General features: G+C 40.1%; 1 protein-coding gene across 2 annotated transcripts in view; it reads right to left on the bottom strand.

Annotated features, from left to right (window-relative positions):
* The window catches only part of CTNNA3 (catenin alpha 3), a 550,231-nt gene that overhangs the window by 431,817 nt on the left and 99,746 nt on the right, over window positions 1-18,668 (bottom strand). For both annotated transcript variants that reach the window (XM_035137674.2, XM_035137677.2), the window contains exon 7: window positions 11,635-11,838. In XM_035137674.2, the coding sequence (XP_034993565.2) occupies window positions 11,635-11,838 (204 nt within the window). The remainder of the gene's footprint in view (window positions 1-11,634; window positions 11,839-18,668) is intronic.

Here is an 18,668-nt window from a genome sequence, read left to right as displayed (position 1 = left end):
GACCAAGTTTCCTGCAAGAAGATTATATCATGTAGAGTAAGAAAATTTATAAAATCAGAATCAGCTAATTTACACAAAAGTCCGGCTACATTCCAAGACATAATTGAAAAGGTTTGGAGAGATCTTTGATTAGGGGATACTAATGGTCAATCCGATAAGGGGAGCACATTTCCATTAAATTTGTTTACATCGCCAGAAGGATTATCTATCGGGTCTTCAGCAATAATGTCTGAGGACATATTCAGCTTACTCACATTAGAAGAGAATGGATTAATACAATTGGATACCTGCATGACCGTGATAGGCACTTTATGTGAGGTACCCAGTTCGGACTCATTAAGTTCTCTCATTTTATCCCAGGCTAATGAAGTAGCTATATTTGCCTCGGAGGGAAGTTGTATGGAGGTTGAGGCTTGGGGAGAGCTTTTCACCTCCGGTTTGTTGGAGAGTGGATTCATCTCTGCATCTACCTGCTGGCACAGAGGGGCAGATGGTTTTCCAACCCACAAATCTAGCTCGTGATGGTATAGATGAGGAGCAGATTTTGAGACACAGTCAGGCAGGTTTTGCTTAAGTGGCCCCAACTGATCTTTCGTTAGGGTTATAAGACAGGAGCACAGGGTGTCAAGTTTGTGGAGTATTTCGTTCTGGGCTTCTTGAGGGAGAGCTTGGTAGGAGTATAATAAGTTGTTTTCAAAACTATCCAGGTCGTTTCCTTGATTCGTTGCGTGCATAGGGTCATAGGAGTCCATCTTTTGGTGTTCTTTGATGGTCAAGTTGGTCGGGTGATTAGAGTTTCCATCTGAAGGATTTATATCAATTATGGCAGGTTGGTCAATCTTATATTGTGGGATTTTTAACGGAGTTGCAAGATAAGGAAAAAGAGGTGTTGGAGACGCCTCATTTTTGAAATATCTTGATATTCTTACGCCACTTATCTTCAGGCGGTCTCTGCATTTGTACACTGTTTTTGCCAATCTCTGGTCTCGAAATGAGGCCACCACCCTAGCATAAAAGCCATCAAAATATAAATATTCGACGTGAACTAGGTCAGTAGGATTGATAAAAATACCTGGCATATATGCCTTTAAAAGGTTCCATAGGTGAGCTTTACGTTCCTCTTGTGATAGAAATCCTGGAGGCTTAGGGTATCTTGATAAAACAAGCTTGTCTTGAGACAGAACCAATTTCCAGTTATTATCTGAGGGAGTTTTCTTCTTGTAGAATTTGGGTTTGTCTGCAGATAAGACGTAGGCCCATGGATCTTGGATCAAGGGATCTTGCTTAGGATTTGGTGTATGTAGAGATACTGCGGAGTCCGAGAGTTCCAATGCATGGTCTGAGCAAGAGTTTAAGGTATTCTTTTGCTTGGGTGGCTTCTTCACTGGAGATGTCACAGAGTTCACTCTATTTGAGGGACTCTCAAGAAGTTTAAATAGCTTTTTAAAATCCATTTTTTTATATTTCATTGCCTTACCGTTTTTAACATTTTTGCTCTTCTTTACATTAGTGACTCTCCTTTTATGGACGTTAGCCCTGCAGCTTCTTTTTGTCTTCTTTAGTAGTTTATTTTTGCAGAAGGGGGGCGGGGGGTTATTATTACTTACGGGTTCTGTGATCACACTGCCATATTTTCCCCAGAAAGTTTTGCAGGTATCTGTCACAATGGTAAGAGTTTTAGTACAGATACTGAGAAAGGATTTTATGTGTTCAATGTCCTCAGTTAAAAGCACAAGCCACTTAATAATTGATAGATCCTCTTCATTTGCCTCAATGAGTTGAGGATTAGGATCTTTAGTTGTACTAACACTTCCCAAGGACAGTTCTGAGATTTGCTTTAACATTAATTCCTCGATTTTTTGGACTTGGAGTAATTCATGGGGTGTTCGGGATTTAGGGCTCACTTTCGGAGATGACTCAGCAGTTGTAACAATTGCCTTTGTCCCCTTGGTATAACTTCCCTCTGCGCAATCTTCTCTCTGCACAGCAGGTCCTTCGTTATGTTTGTTAGAAGGCTTGGCGAGGGAGGGGATAGAGTCTGGGTTCTGCCGTTTCCTTGTCACCCCCACTTTGCCCTTGCTTGGATAGCAAGAAGTTATTTTTGTTTGCACTTTCTTGGAAGTAGGTGAAGGCCTTGAGGTTTTACAACCACTCCGGGTCGATACCATTATTTTGCTTAGAATTGAAAAATCTAAAAAAGTCTTTAAAAGTCTCACTGCAATTCCTTAGCCGGATAATAATGGTAGGGAGTGCAGACAAGCATAGATAAAATAAAAGCAGCCACAAGATATGAGGCTTTCTTCTCCAATTAACGCTGAAGGCCTCGGCGCTTCTCTGACTCGTATCCAAATGAGAATCAGTAGTTTAAAACAACTTCCTTAAACTTTGACTCCTTTAAAACATTTAGGTTTAGGTAGGATGCATTAGGCTAAAAACTAAACTAAAAGGTTAAAAAATAAGTCAATTTAAAACAATATAAATCAGAGTAAAACAAACCAGGAAGGTCGGGAGCTGAAACCTTCAGAACCTTCTCCCGCCGCCATCCCTAAACATTTTGTGAATCTTTGTAGTTTTGTTCATTTACTGCATTTATTTTTACCAATTTGAACTATAAAATGGTTGTTTTCTTGAGTCAAAATGAGAGTAGCCCTAAACATTTTTTAGAGGGAAAAAAAAGCACTGTGCCCAAGCATCCATATTTTTCACTAAGGCCCTTCTCATAATGTTCCCACCACCAGAGGTCAAGCAAGTGGCAACAAAGGAGGGGACTTTCTCATCTTATCTGTGGTATCCCATCCAGATGAAGCTTGCCTGGCACCCACTTTGTTATCTTTTAGACAGCACACTTATTTTCTCAGGCATTTTAATAGTTTTTTATTTCAAGTACTGTATTGAAAATGTGCATTGGAAATGAAGCATTTATTCTGCTGTTTTAATGGAGATTTAATGTTGCATTTAATTGCATATCTTGTTATTCTGTATTAAACTGCCTTGAAATAAAAATTACGGTATGCAGGGTGGTATAAAAAACACTTTAAATGTTGTTGTATGTTTACATGCCTCTAGAGACTGACTAAAAATATGCTTCTAAAATGTGCCTTAATGTAATAAAAATCTATAATTAATAAATTTGTTGTCAGAAATTAAGCCAGTCTCACTTTGGGCATAATTCTCAGATCATAAAAGGAAACTCAAGCACCCAATAACTTCAAGGGGATCGAAACTGCTTACTTCGTATTTTTACTCGTTAAGTGGAATTTTCACTCCTTGTTATGATTGCTAAACAATTATCCTGTTTCACAAGTCCACTAAGATAAAGAGGAGAGGGAGCCTCATAGCCAAGGTCCCAAGTAGGTATGCTCAGATCTAGATGTGGATTTAATCATTGTTAACAATACCTGGTCATAAGGAAGATCTCATTCTGCTGAATCAAAACATTGCCTTCTTTCTCCAGTTCTTTAAACAGCAAACTCTCAAAGTGGTTTAATAACAGGGCTGAAAGCTTTAACTAATTAATTAGTGTCATTAATTTACTATTTCATTAATTGATTTAATGTGTAGATTGCTGATTGATTAAACCATGTTGCACAGGAAGAGACAAGCCACATTAAGCACGAACACTAGGTGTTGTCAACTGTTCTGTTAACAAGCTTCATACATCTCTTGACTTCTGTGTTACCGGTAATAGGCTAGCAAAACTTGTATTGGCAAAGTTCAAAGCCAAGGGGCAGGATCTCATGATTAGATTCTATGTTATAGGCAGTGTTGATGTTATTACTAGTATATCTTTCTATAGCAAGCAGTATTTAATAGGTTGCTAAATTCAAAATGCAGCAGCAGATATACTGAGTTCCTAAAGTTATGCTAAAAATTACTTTAAAATCACATATATAAGTAACTCAGCAATAAGCATTCCTATCTATTCTTCTGAACAGATCATCAAAACTGATTTATGAAATTATACTTATTAGAATACGATGTATACTTAAACTGTGTTCCAAAAGCAAGCAAAGAACCAGTGACAAGGAAGTCAGGATGTTGCTAGTCAAATACTAGAGAAATATAATGCTCCACTGATTTGAGGCAGGAATATACAAACTCTTAAAGTACTTAAGAAGTTTCAGAACAATTTGCAAAGGCAGACAAAAGCTGAAGAACTTTTCTGTTATTTTCTTTAAAATTCAAGACCTAATGACACTGATAATTTATTCTGCATGCTTTTTGAGAAAAATACATTTATTTTTAGTTACTTTTGAGAAAATCTGTACATATATTTGAAAAATGCATTATATTAACTCCTTTCTATCTCAAACAATAATGCTTGAAAGCAACAACAGTTTATTTAGGAAGCTCCTATGTTAAATACCATGGGGAGGCAAACAGAACCCACAGTAAAGGTACAATCAAATACTTAATACCTAGATTTGTACTGTTAATAATTGTGACTGGTTCAACAGCTTTTGCCATTTCTGAACCAGGAAATCCTGGGCACAGTTGTGCATGCTTTGGTTAGGTCAAGATTGGATTACTGCAATGCACTCTATGTGGGGCTTCCTTTGCGCTTGATCTGAAACTACAGTTTGTGCAGAAGCTACAGATTTAAAAAATAATAATCCCAGTTCCTCCTCTTCCCCATTCACTCTTAAAAATCCTGAAATGCTCTAGGGCAAATTCTTGGCAGAACCAGCTATGAGATATGAAAATTAAATATAGTTTCTGCAACCATTAATTTGAACAATAGAATGACTTTGCCATATTTTTAACGCATTTAAAAAAGCAAAAGCAAGTCATGTTAAATACATTACGGTAAATTCTTTTCTATTTGCAATGGACTTATTTACAGTAATTTTTGAGGAAGGAAAATTCCTTCTCGTGAATTAAAAAGTGTGGTAGTTGTTTAGTCAGTGAACACTTCCAATATTTATTTGCAGTGCTAGGTTATTGCCATAATCAAGGATTTATTCTACCTTGGAGGGAGGGAAAATACCATTTTGTTGAAGGCTTCCTGGGAAAAAATGGTCTTCAGCAGACTAATATATTTTGGGTGCTGTCAAGTATACCAAATATGAATTACTGACTATTGTACTGAATCATCCTCTCAAGATCCATGAGCTGTGCATCACTCTATATTTTTCTAGTGCATTCCTCAAATAAGTATCCGATTAATGCTGAAATTGCTGGCTCAGAAACATTTAATGAAGAACAGGACTTAAGCAAGAAAAATCTTTAATTTTGTTTCTCCAGTTCTCCAGTACCACATGCCAATTTTTAAAAACAGAAGGATGTAACTCAACATCTACACCTATAACATGATTTCTTTGAAAATTATTTTATCATGACACGTGGGCCACAACAGTTAGAAATCAATGGGCCTAAACATGCTTGGCAGTGGTCATGTTTCCATGTCACACTAAATCATGATTTAGGGTGTGCACAAGCGGGAACAAGATCATGCAGCTTTTCCATGCTGCTGGGAGGAGGACTTGGGCAACATTTGGTTTCACTTCCCCTCTAACTCTGCTCATTATGCCATCCAGCCAGACTGGGAATCATAGTTTATAACAGACACTGCTTAATTCAACAAGTCAGGTTCAGAAACCTGTTTGAAGTTATATTGTTTTGAAACTGAGCAGATTGTTACAAACCACAATCCCTGGTCTGCATAACACAAGTAAAATTCAGGGGGAAGGAAGTTTGATGCTACTCAATTTCTCCTCCAGATTGTTGGGCATCTGTCTGTCTGGGGGGACAATGGAGGCAGCGCCGTCTTAGGCGCCCCCAGCGCCGTGGTGTGCCGGATCCTCCAGCGCCCGCCGGATCCCTTCGGCGCCCTCCCGCCCCGTTCCGGCGCCCTCCTGCCCCGTTTCCCAGCATGGTGGGCGGGTGGGCGCCGCGCACAGCGCGGGTGCAACAGGCGCTGCTGCGCGGCAGGCAGGCGGGCAGGTGCAGCTGCGCGGCGGACTGGTCGGCCAGCGGGTGGGCGCAGCTCGCGGCGCCCTCCTGGCGGGCCGGCGCCATGGTGCCCTGCGCCACCCAGCCTGCACGTAGGGCCGGGCCTGAATGGAGGAGTGCATCGTTGGGGCCGAGGTCAGACTGCTGGAAGGTTGCAGTGCCTACTGTGGCTATAGAGACTGATACAGGAAAGACATGTCTTGTTGTGGCTGGGACACATGAAGGTGCCCAGTTATGCTGCTGCAGATGCACCATAGTGTTTCTTCTGTCTGCACTCCTCCCAGCGGTCATTTCTCCTCTGGTCGCCGCTGTAGATACACAACTTGACTGCCTGTTTCCAGGCACTGTGGCTGTCTCAGGGAATTCCCACATGGCAGGGTTGATGTTGCCAACCTTCATATCATGTTTGCAGACATCTTTGTACTGCAGAGTTGGTCTGTCAGTGGGCCTGGTGCTGGAAGCCAGCTCTCTATAGAGCACTTCCTTGGGAATCCTGTCATCTTCCATTCTGTGGACATGGCTAAGCCAGCATAGATGTCGCCAAGACAAAATTGTCTACTACCTCAAGCATGTGGTGACCAATGCTGATGTGTGGAGTGCTGGCAACGCCCTGACCCAAGATGTTGCCCAAGATGTTGTAAGGTCAAACTTCTGCAGGCTTGGGCAAAAGAGGCTCCAGCGGATTGAGCAGATGAAACCAGTAGTGGGTCCAATACTGGGACCAATGGTCAAGAAGGTGGAGCCTGTCTTCACATGCAACAGAAGTCCCTAACTCACTGGGGGTTTGAGACTCAGCAGCTGGTTTACCCGGCCAGTCAAAGGTGTTTCCCAGTAGAAGGGGAAAGGGGCAGGGGAGTGCATGAGCTGAGGCTTGCGCTGACTTATTATAGAATAATAATAATAATAATAATAATAATAATAATAATAATAATAATATAATTATTCCAATGCATGCACATCCTGCAGCATGCCTCAGCATTGCACACAAATGTGGCCTTTCTGTTAGATTGTAGGTTGGCAAAAACTATCAAGGGGGGCAGGGCAGTTCCAAACTAAATGTGTGGTGCCTAACTGTAATCACATGGCTCTGGCCCTGTTCACCACAAGCACTCCTAGTGGTAGGAGTGCAATTCATTTCCTAGCGGGAAAGGGATAGAAAAGGAAATGGAAGAAGGCTTAAATGATAAGGTGAGGAAAGGACAGACCCAACTGTTGGGAAATTAAACTATAAATAACTTTTTATCTCCAACCCAATTATTCCTGGCTTAAAAAAAAACCTGTAGAAGAGTAAAGCAGGTTTAGGAAGCCTGGTTTTTGAATGTGTGTGAACATTTGTCATGGTGGCGCCCCAGTTAGAATGCCCACCTCCAATAAGGTCAACCAGAACAAACAATACTGACATTTCAGCAACACGTTAAGACCTCTCAGTGGTCCTCTTCACAATGCTAGTATAGGTATGCTGCTGTAACAAGGAACTGTGTTTAGCTTCATGTAATGTTTTGTACTTGATTCTATGGTTGTTTTATCTGTTGTTTACATTTTCACATTTTCATTTTTGTATTTATTGTTAATTGATTTAGGTTTGCTTTTAACTTACACTAACCATATGATGAAGGGCAGGATAACAAATAATAATAATAATAATACTGTGATCGTAGCCTCAGTTTTTGTATGTAACCTCCACCATTTTGTTGGCATTGTCACATAGAGTTAATTTGTCCCCCCCCATTTTCTGTAGAATATATCAACTTCCAAACTACACAACCACAATCTCTATCTTTGTTTGCAAACCTCCCTGTAATGAGAATGTCGCAGCAGTGCAGAAATCTCCATCATCAAAGACTAAATAATTCAGGAAGAACTGGAAGTCATTCAAACATTTCTATTCTTCAATTGTACTTGAAAAGCTTGTCACAATGAATAACTGTGATCCCCACAACATTAGGCTCATTTGGAAGCTCTTGTTTCTCTAAATCATAATATATTTTTGCTGGGATCATGCATTTTATAAGCAAATGGATCCTTCAAATTCTGCATTTTATAAGCAAATGGATCATTCAAATTCTTCAAAGCAATAAGAATCAAATACAACAAATCTTTAATCATGATACCTAGAGTGGGTATCATCTTTTTAACTATAGGGTCATTGCCTTCTGCACCCAGGGCACGCAGATGGAGAGAGAATTATAAAATAGCACAGCAAAAAAATCATCATCATAATCCACCTTAGACCCTATTCTTGATGTAATACAGGATAGTAGAGGACTTGCTCTGACTGGTAATTCCAGGCAGCTCACTACCCACCTCTCAATGTGAGGAAGGCGTTTGAGATCCCTGGCACACAGAGTATCATAGTTGACAGCTGTAATATTAAACTGAAACATGTGAAACTCAGCATCCCAGTTTCAATAGTAGGATCCAGTCTGTTTGTTCACCTTGTGCATTTATCTTCAATATTACTGTATATATTTTCTGCTAGGAATCATGTTGTGTAATAAAACTGTACAGCCATGAGACAAGAGGAGATTAAATGAGCCCTAAGAGAACTGTTGGAAGGCAGCCTTGTATCCCTTAATCTGATGCTATTGTCTTTTCTTATTGTCAGCCCATTGTATGCATTTCTAATTTTGGATTCTCTCCACTACACATCTATGGATACAACATGTCTCATTTTAGGCATGGTTTTAAAGCATTTTTATAGAGTTTTGTGTTCTTAGAGTGTATTTTGTTTTGCAGATTTTAGCATCTACTCTTAATACTTCAAGTCTAGACCATTAATTCTGACTTAGAAGAACATCCTAGGGCTAATGCAAATGAATCCCGGGTACATGGCAGCTCCTGAAAAGTTGATTGCTCAGTGGCTCCTGGCAATCAAATTTTAAGCAGCTACAATGCTCAGCAAGTCATTATAATGAAATGTAATGAAAAATTTCAGCACAAATGCAAAGTGTAGCTTCTTGTTTGATTCAGGCAGCCTTCTTCCGTAATAGGGATTCATATTTTTTATTTATTTCATATGTATTATGTTCTAAGCTTTTCATATACTAGCTACTTCAAAGACAAAGGAACTGACAGCAGAACTTCATTTATTCAAATAATACTCCAGGCATCATTCAAAATAGAAGTATGGGTAAATGACATTAAACTAGGTTACAGAAACATGGGAATATGAGAGACCTGAATTTTCTGATAACTGGTAATGAACAACAGTGAGAGGGGTTCTATACTTACATCACATGCAATGAACCCACAGGGTCCCCTTAACCTTGCACAGTTCACCTACTCTCTCTAAAAGGATGTGACTATGTTAAGAAATAAACAAAACTGCTTGCCTAGAAAAGGTGCATGAAATATTTGGAGTCTCCATTTCTCATATATATAGTTCTCACATCCTGAAAATGGATATTTTACACTGTTCTGCACATGTCCGTCCATTCATCCCCTGGATCAGGCACAGGTTAATAATTGGAGCAGAGTATTGTTGCTAAAATTCCACATACTCATTGCAAACAAACAAAAATCTTCCAAACATGCTGCAGTCTACTGTCCAATCAAGAGCAGCTAGCCTTATTATGGAAGCATGCAATTTAGGAATCCATAGAAAGTTGCTTTTTTTCTAGGTCCAGACCATGTGTTCATCTAGCCCAGGGATGGATAATCTTTTTCAGGGTAAGGGCTGCATGTCAGATAGATGTGGCAATTCTTATTTTTTAAATACCTGGGCAGGTTTCGCAGGCACCACAGAATCATAGCAGTGGGCCTGTGGTAGTGGCCAGTGTAAATTAAAGGGCTTTTCCATACAACTGTTCAAAAAAGGAATTGTATTGTTGCTCTACTTATCCTAGCTGGAGAAGACATGGAGCTGTGAAGAGATAACCATGCTTCCATTTATTTTACAGCCTTTGCTTATAAACAATACCGTACATCATGATGATGATGCAGCAACCAAGGGTGGTATTCAAATATATTTTACTGGAAGCTGATCTACTAAAAATAATTACTCTTAATAAAAATAAAAAATAAAAATAAAATTTCTTTTTCTGAAGAAGTGTGCATGCACATGAAAGCTTATACCAGAACAAACTTAGTTGGTCTATAACAGGCATCCCCAAACTTTGGCCCTCCAGATGTTTTGGACTACAATTCCCATCTTCCCCAACCACTGGTCCTGTTAGCTAGGGATCATGGGAGTTGTAGGCTAAAACATCTGGAGAGCCGCAGATTGGGGGTGCCTGGTCTATAAGGTGCTACTGGACAATTTTTTTATTTTTTTATTTCGACTGTGTCAGACCAACATGGCTACCTACCTGAATCTATAATTAATCTTACTTAGTCATTAATTTCAGTTGGTCTCCTCTGGGTAAAACTTGACTGAATGTCACCTTGCAGCTCCTAAAATTGGAGGTGGAACCTCCTGGGTATTTCCTATTTTCTCTGGAAACTCTTTTTGAAAACAAAAAACTAACATGGGTTAAGAGTTCCCAGTTCTGTGGTAATACTCCATAGAAGCACAGAGGCATTTCATTCCTTTAAAATACAGAATGAAAGGTGGGAAAATACAAGTTCACACAATGGTGTCCACATTTGTGAATAGTTGTATCTTTGCCATTACAGATAATAATCAGTAAGTAACTATGACATTCATTCAGCCACATTAACAATACATGTTCTATCTGGGTGAAGAATCCCATTTTCCCAATTTGAATATGAAGAATATTCAATAGAGGAAGGATACCTGGATTCTGCGCAACAAATAACTGAAATAATTGTACTATAAATAATCACACATTTTTCTCTGTTTACCCACCTTCCTTTCCTGTTTTCCCTATGGTTTTCATCTTATTAAATTCATATATATTGTAGATATCTCTCTATAGCTATGATAAAATACTGAAAGCACTACATGATCAATAAAGCTCTTGGGGGGACGACGACACCTGAGAGAACACATAGCATCAATAGTTTGTACACATGAGAAGAAAATAAAAGAATATCATGCCTCAACATGAATACCATTAGCTACTCAACAAAATTCATTCCCAAATTGTCTTCTGAATAAGAGTAAGATATCTATTTGTTCAACACAGAGGTTATGTTTCCAAATCAAACACTGGGTGAAGTAGTTCTGTCTAGTAGTGTTGCTGGTATTTGTTTTATCTCTTTACTGTCAGTAACATTCACTATAGTAGTGGTTCAATCTAAAGTCTACCTCCAACATCTAAGGATTGTATTTTCAGAATACATTATAAACATTTCAGATTTGTGAATCTAAGACTTTTCCCTACTGAACACTGACCTCTTAAGCTCACTCTTCACATACTGCTATTTTTAAAAGTAACCACATGTACCAGGAAAATGTTTACAGAATAATAATCAACGATATCTTATTTCTAATGTTCTGAGAAAACAAGAAGGCTAAAAAAAAATTACTTACCATCTCCTTTTCTGTTGACTTTTGGAAAAATGGTACCATAGAGCACCATGGGTTAAGGTCGACTTTGTACATATACAACATATTCAGTAGTATTCTGAGAATCAGCAGTATATAAATACCTTTCAGAAAACTTTTTTTTCAAAGTACTACTGAGTAGACACCAATAACTATTGGACCACCTTCATATATGCAGCAGGGCAAAAAACAGTGAAAACAGCAAGAGTGGGTGGAGTAAAACATTCACTTACATTATTCATGTACTCTGAAAGAAGATCTTGGAGGGCTTGACGAATAGCATTGCACTCCGTGATAATGCGCTCACGGTGAATATCACGTGTGCAAGAAGAATCTGCTAACAAAGCAGCACCACTGATAATTCCTTCTAAACGCTTTTCTAGTGATGGCCTTATTTTGTCTTCCTTCACAGTAAGAGGATCCAAGACAACCAGATTCTATAGGGAAAGATAAAGGGGGGGCAATAAGAAGAGTACTCATGCTCACACTGGTCTTCTTGAACACATAGCTGGAGTGCATATATCATATCCCCAGTGTAACCATCCTACTGTTTGAATCTTGATACAGTAATCTTCATCACTGAAGGACAGCAAGAAATTCAAAGCAGCAAGAAATTCAAAGCAAAGTTGTACATTTGTTTTATATGGTTCTCGTGCAAAGATCTAGTCCTTTGGGTCCATTACAATAGATGCAATAGATGGCTACAAAATGCCCATTGGCAGACAACCAGGGCAAACCAATTGTTGTATTATCTGTTTATGTGCTGGCGAGGGCCAGCCCACAGCAAGGTGAGGTGACGGCCTCAGGTGGCAGGATCTGCCAGGGCAGCAGATCCTGATGTCAATTTTTCTTCCCCTCCCCCTCTTCCTGGTGTAGCTCTTCCCTAACCCTTTCTTCTCTAGCAGGGAAGGGAGGTGCCATTTTGGTGTCTACCTCAGATGCCAGAATGTCCTGAGTGCTAGTTACCTTAGAAAACCTGGAGTGTCAATGCATATAATATGCATATAATATGTGAGATTTGCTCAGATTTTTAGCAGGACAGGGTGTGGGTTGTAATAACCCACTTCTCATCAATAGCAAGATAGGAATTGGCTCAACACTGAGGTTTATTTATTTTTTAAGCCCATCCCTGCTCACACACTGTCTGGTCTCTCCCTTGAATGACCCTATGTCATTCAAACCCCTGGGCCCACAGAGCAGTTATCACTGAATGAAGTACTGTATAATAAATGTGGCAGAAAGCACAATCTGGTTTCTCCTGCATATGAAGAATTAGATTACTATAGGCAGAGGTTTTCAACCTTTTTGAGTCCACAGCTCCCTTGACCAACTACGTTCTTTCTGCAGCATCCCTGTGGGGCTCAGGAGCCCAGTTATGTCACCCCTTGCCTGCAGAGCTGGCAACCTCTCACCTTTTGAACACCCTCCCTTGTGGAGTGTTCCCTCAGCCTCCTCTCCTCCCTTTTCCTTGCAAGTCCTCCAGGCAGCCACTGCTGCCGCCCTGGTCTCCGAGCTGCTCCCCCTGCCCCAAAGAGAGGTGCCTCCTCACACTGCTCCACAGGGACCTGAGAAGCAGCCTGAGGAGCTTGTAGGCAGGGCTGCTACAGCAAACAGCCGTGCAAGCCTTTGGGAGGCAGAGATGCAAGAGGGCATGGCACACTGGTTGGAACCCCCTGCCCTATGTTAATTTTATGTTTGAAAACTGCCCTGAGAACTTATAGTTGATGATGCACTAAATACATTCCTAAAATAAAGTAAAATAAATTGGCCTCAAAGATTATGATGGATTCCTAGCCCAGTTCCTTTTATCAAAAGACAAACTCTGGTGTGAAATTCCTCTTCATAGTTTGATCATGGGGCAGATAAAGGAACTGGCCTCAGAAATACTTTTCCATGGATGCCAACTTGCAGAAGTAGTTTTATAAATTAGTATAATTATCTATTTTAAATATATTTTTATACTGCTTACTATTACAAGTAAATCTCAAACTAGTATGTAAAGACAGAAATAAAATACATTTAAAAATTTCAATAAAAATATTACAGATATCATCAATAATAAAAAGCAGTAGTAGCAACAATAAATATCATTTAAGCCTCTGCATGCATCTGACCCCTCCATTTTCTTCCAATAAAAGTTGTTGCTCTTGCTGCAAGTGGGGCATCTTTAAACAGGAAATTCAGGAGTTCTCCTGCCACTATTTCATGCATTTAAGTTGCGTCTCAATAAGGCAAGACATATGCAAATAAATGCTGGTGATTTCCTGTTTGGGATTTGAGGGTTAAGTGTTTGAAGAAAAAATTAATGAAATGGATTGTGTATTCTGTAAAGTGAGGTTTGTTTAACTGGAAAATTTTGAATGAATACATCAAGATTCTCTGTGTGTATTAAATTCCTTTATCTGAAAATGGAATAATGTTGGTTTGTTTATCCAAAGCATTATCAATTTCATACTATCTAATTTAAGCAAATCACTTTCCTAACTTACGATAATGGCAAAAACATTAGAAATTCATCAAACTATTACATTTCTTTTTTTCTTTCTTTTTCTTTTTTGCAGCACCCTCTTCTCACAGCAGGGTGAGTCTGCCTGATTGCAAAGAAATCACACAAGAGCGAGAACTCTTCTGGGAGTCTTTTTCTAACTACAATACTAATTCATGAAAATTAGCAATATTTAATTAAGCAAGAAATATCTTTTTCTGTGACTTCTTTCGGAGATGAAAATTAAGGAACTGCGGCAACGAAAGCTTAATTTGGGGTTGTGTGGAGTATTTTGAGGAACTATGTACTATAATGAAAACAAACACATTTGTAGAAATGTCTGAATGAACAAACTAAATTTCAAAATGCTGGGCCAGCCCCTGCACCTGATTGGCCTTGTGAGTGAGGCCCACCCCACCTGCAATGTCCAGTGCGACCAGAGGTGGGCGGTACCAGCTGGCTATCCCCTCCCTGACCACACAAGAAGATGACAGCCTCCCAGGACCAACTGTAACTTTATGGAGACAGAGAAAGCTATATTTAAACTATGACTTTTTTCATATAATCTAACTTTCCATTTTGATGTGATCAAATGGGTCACCTTCCACATAGTTGTTCCTTAGTGGATTCTGACCAAACATCAGCATCAATGAAGACAAATCTATGAGAAGAGTGCATTCATCTTCTAAAGCAGGGGTCCCCAAACTAAGGCCCGGGGGCTGGATGCGGCCCAATCCCCTTCTAAATCTGGCCCGCGGACGGTCTGGGAATCAGCATGTTTTTACCTGAATAGAATGTGCCCTTTAATTTAAAATGCATCTCTGGGTTATTTGTGGGGCCTGCCTGGTGTTTTTACATGAGTAGAATGTGCCCTTTTATTTAAAATGCATCTCTGGGTTATTTGTGGGGCCTGCCTGGTGTTTTTACATGAGTAGAATGTGTCCTTATATTTAAAATGCATCTCTGGGTTATTTGTGGGGCATAGGAATTTGTTCATTTTCCCCCCAAAATATAGTCCGTCCGCCCCCCACAAGGTCTGAGGGACAGTGGACCGGCCCCCTGCTGAAAAAGTTTGCTGACCCCTGTTCTAAAGAGATGGCTGTCAGTGGGTTGAGCGGCAAAAGAATTAGAGTAACTTTAGAAGGTTTCGGCATTTCAAGTTTGAGAAACATTAGCATGGGTCAGATCTTTTTCTAAAAAAAACCTAGACTTAAGAAACTGCTCTCAGCAAATATGTACCAGCAGCTATAATGGTGTAGGAAGATAAAACTAAAAAGCTGAAATGAGCAGGTCCTTCCTGTGCCCTCTTATTTCCATCAAATATCTTAAGCTAGCAAAATCTCAAGAATATTATAACCAAGATACTGCTACAAGGTACATCAAATCATTAAGCTCTGTTAACAAATTATTAAATAATTACACATGCCCACTCTAATGTACAGAGTTTGTGGATGAGATTTTGCAGGCTGTCCCAACTTTAGATTTCAGTATATATGTTGCTATTATTTTTCAAGGAATTGGTCTACATCATCTGGATATGCCCTGCTTCCTTGGTCTGGATTGTGAATGCAGATTGATATTCCAAAGAGAAAACATTCTTATTAGAGGTACTGCCAAGGCCCGTCCTTCAGCCATAATTGTTGATCTGTAATATGCAGTCTGAGTCCCTTCACTTGCAATTCTAATGTTCCAATCTGAGGGTAGCCAACCCTTGATAATTTTGGTATAGTTAGGCAATCCATTAAAAATCATACTGACAAAGTGAAGGAGAACAGATAAAATGGGTGGTATTCAACTAACTTTTAAAAAAAACTAGGCCCACTGAAATTAATGAACATGACTAAGTTAGGTCAATTAATTTCAGTGCATCTACTGTGAGTAAAAGTAGACCACCCAATGATTTTTTTAATCTTCAAAATTCTCAACTTACTTAAAAAATAATAATAAATCATGTCCTCCCTCAAAGAGGGCACGTGTTGCAGTGAGGCAACCAAACCCTTGTGTTGTGGGTGGGTACGATTGGATAGCCACAACACCTGATTGGTAGGTCCCTTGATGCTGGGTTTAATCTGACCAATGGGACACTAGCCAAATGAATCAAGGGACCTATATATGCCAATGCACGTGGCCCTGAGCTTTCTCTCTTGGTCTGTGCATCGGAACACCCACCCACCTCTCCTCCCTATATTTAGGGCTTGCTCACTTGACCTTGCTATGCCGTGGGGTGTCGTCTGTCATTGGGATAGGGATAGAGATATTGATGATAGGGATGGGGGAACGGTCTCGCCACCCCTATGTGAAGGGGTATTCCATTAAAGGAATCCAGGGACTCAATGGTCTGGTCAACCCTGCAAGGGGTTGTTCCCGTGCCTGAGTCCAGGGGAACATCTGGGTGGTGGACATAGCATGTCCCTGGCTTTCCGCATTCCAGGTGTTCACCCTAGGCTGACCTATGGTAGAACCCTGGGTCAGCACTGTGAGTCCACTTGGAGGACTAAGGAGGAACACATGACTAAGGCTAGTTTCCTGTTCCTCCACATGCTAATTAGATGGGAAAGGCGGTAGATAAATTCTGAAGCAAGCAGCCATTTCCCTCTCTCACTCTCTTGGACTCTTACACTCTTGGATTACAGTTACTCTCTCTCTCTCTCTCAGGGCCTCCAGCCTAGAGAGAGATGAGATGGAGTCTCACTTCTTATAAGTGAACTTGACAATGTATATATTACTTTTTACCTAAGCAAGTCTACCTCTTGAGTATGCTGTATCTCAGGAAGATTGTAAGTAAACATCTTTTATACTTTTAAGAGCATTGTGTCGTGTCTTTTCTTTTAAGAGGGATAAAGGGGAAAATACCAGGAAAATGCACTTTATTTTACAGGCTTAAATCAAGCCTGCATAAACACTTTTCTGCTGTGCATTTTGCAAAAGGGGAATGTTTATACTCTGCTAAAGTTTGGTGCTTGCTAGCGCAAGCGGGGATAGGATATATTAAACAATATCTCCTCATCCACATTCCTGAACATTCCCACAAGCACTACCTGCAACGGTGCAGGGAGCTAGTCGAACCAGAGCCTATGCAACCACTCACTTGCTGTAATCAATAAAGTTGTGGTCTAAATTCTGCCAAAAACCAAACCAAAAATTTGAGTCTTGTGTAAATTTATTTAAGGGGGAGGTTTAAAGGTCTGAACACGCAATTATATGTAGTATGACCAAATGCTGCAGTGGTGATCATCTTCGGTACATAAATTCATTTTATATTAGTTCACCTGAGCATCCATAATTTCAGCACAAGAAAGTGATGTTTGATTCATGATATGGTGTTTTAATTCTTACTACAACTTCTGTCAAATCTCTATGTTTCCTTCATTAAAAAAAAGAACTGAGAGTGGAGGAAGACTGAAGATAAAGAGCTTATTATCCAATTGAGCTTACCAACAGAAATCTGATATGTGCTGGGCAACTTGCATTGATGAGTTTAAAAGGAGCAGTAACGAAATCAATACAAATGAGTGAGCATTTGCAGTAGACAGATCTGATCAAACAGATTTTTTAATCTGTCCTGCCTGAGTGCTTCATGCGTTTTGCTCCTGTAGAATTAATGGTGTGGTAAGAAGATATTAGATTTAAATGGAATGCTTAGCTACAGACTTTTCCACCAAGTTTCCAGTTTTATACATCATCTGAAATGCTTGTAGTAGCTCCACTCTAACTTGGTTTCACTTCAGATTAGAGACACCGACAAAACTTTCTCTCAGAAAATAAATTGGAGGGGGCCTCCTCAAAGAAAAGATTAGCTTTTTTAAGCCCCTGAATTCTTCGCCACTTTTGACTGAAGTCTAAGCTGGAGAAGTATTGCCATCTTGGACCCCAGCAAGGTTTTTCTCCCTGTCCTATAGAAGCTAATGGAGTGGCTCTGTTCCATTAGCTTGTATGGAGTGAGGGCTCTACAGAGCCCAGCCTTAAGGGTCACTCCTGCACCCGCAACCCCCCTGCAAAAAAATACCAATGCAATTTAATGAACTGTCTTGACTCCATTAGCTTGCTTTGGTGGTGGAAAAACCATTGCAGGGAAAATTGAAGGTGGGGAGGAGAACCACCCACTGAGGATAAGTAGGGGGTTTCTTCCTCACACCGCCTCCACTTTTTGCCACTGCAGGATCTCTTCTCCCACACACCCAGGAATTAATGGCACCATTTGTTCCTGTGGGGCTGGGAAAGTGATACAACAGAGGCCAAATCCTGGGGTAGTGGGAAATAGCCACACACTCCTTTAGGTCCTACAAGTATCTTTGTCCTGCCCCATTAGAACAACCTCATCTGATTTCAGAGACAAAGAAGCTGCCACAGGTGAATAAGGAACTGTATATCCAGGTCCTTTGTACAGGGGATCGAGAAAGAACTATCTATCTGTCATTCCTTTCCCTCTGTTTCAGATGGCTATGATGCCATTTCTCAAGAGATGCTGGAGGTAACTGGGGCACTGCTGGAGCTAGGAGGTGCCACAAGGTCTTCAAGTTATCAGGGTCTTCATCACAGAAGTAGCCTTCTTGGCTTAGGCCTATGAATTATCTCATCTTACCTCCTGGTCCACCCATTGATATCTCCACATATGTCATTTGAATAGGGCTATGGATATACAAAACAGCTATGATTCCCAAGAACATGCTCAACTTTTTAAAATTGTGGTAGGAAGAGCTGTGGTATAGCCATGCTTCCCTAAGATGGCTGACTAAATCAACACGTTGCAAGCATTTCTAGACCTGTTGAAGTCTCCTTCTT

Source organism: Zootoca vivipara, chromosome 5, assembly GCF_963506605.1.
Source record: "Zootoca vivipara chromosome 5, rZooViv1.1, whole genome shotgun sequence".
In the NCBI taxonomy this organism is placed as follows: domain Eukaryota; kingdom Metazoa; phylum Chordata; class Lepidosauria; order Squamata; family Lacertidae; genus Zootoca; species Zootoca vivipara.
Note: the sequence above shows the minus strand (reverse complement) of the source record. Positions and strands in the feature narration are given on the sequence as shown.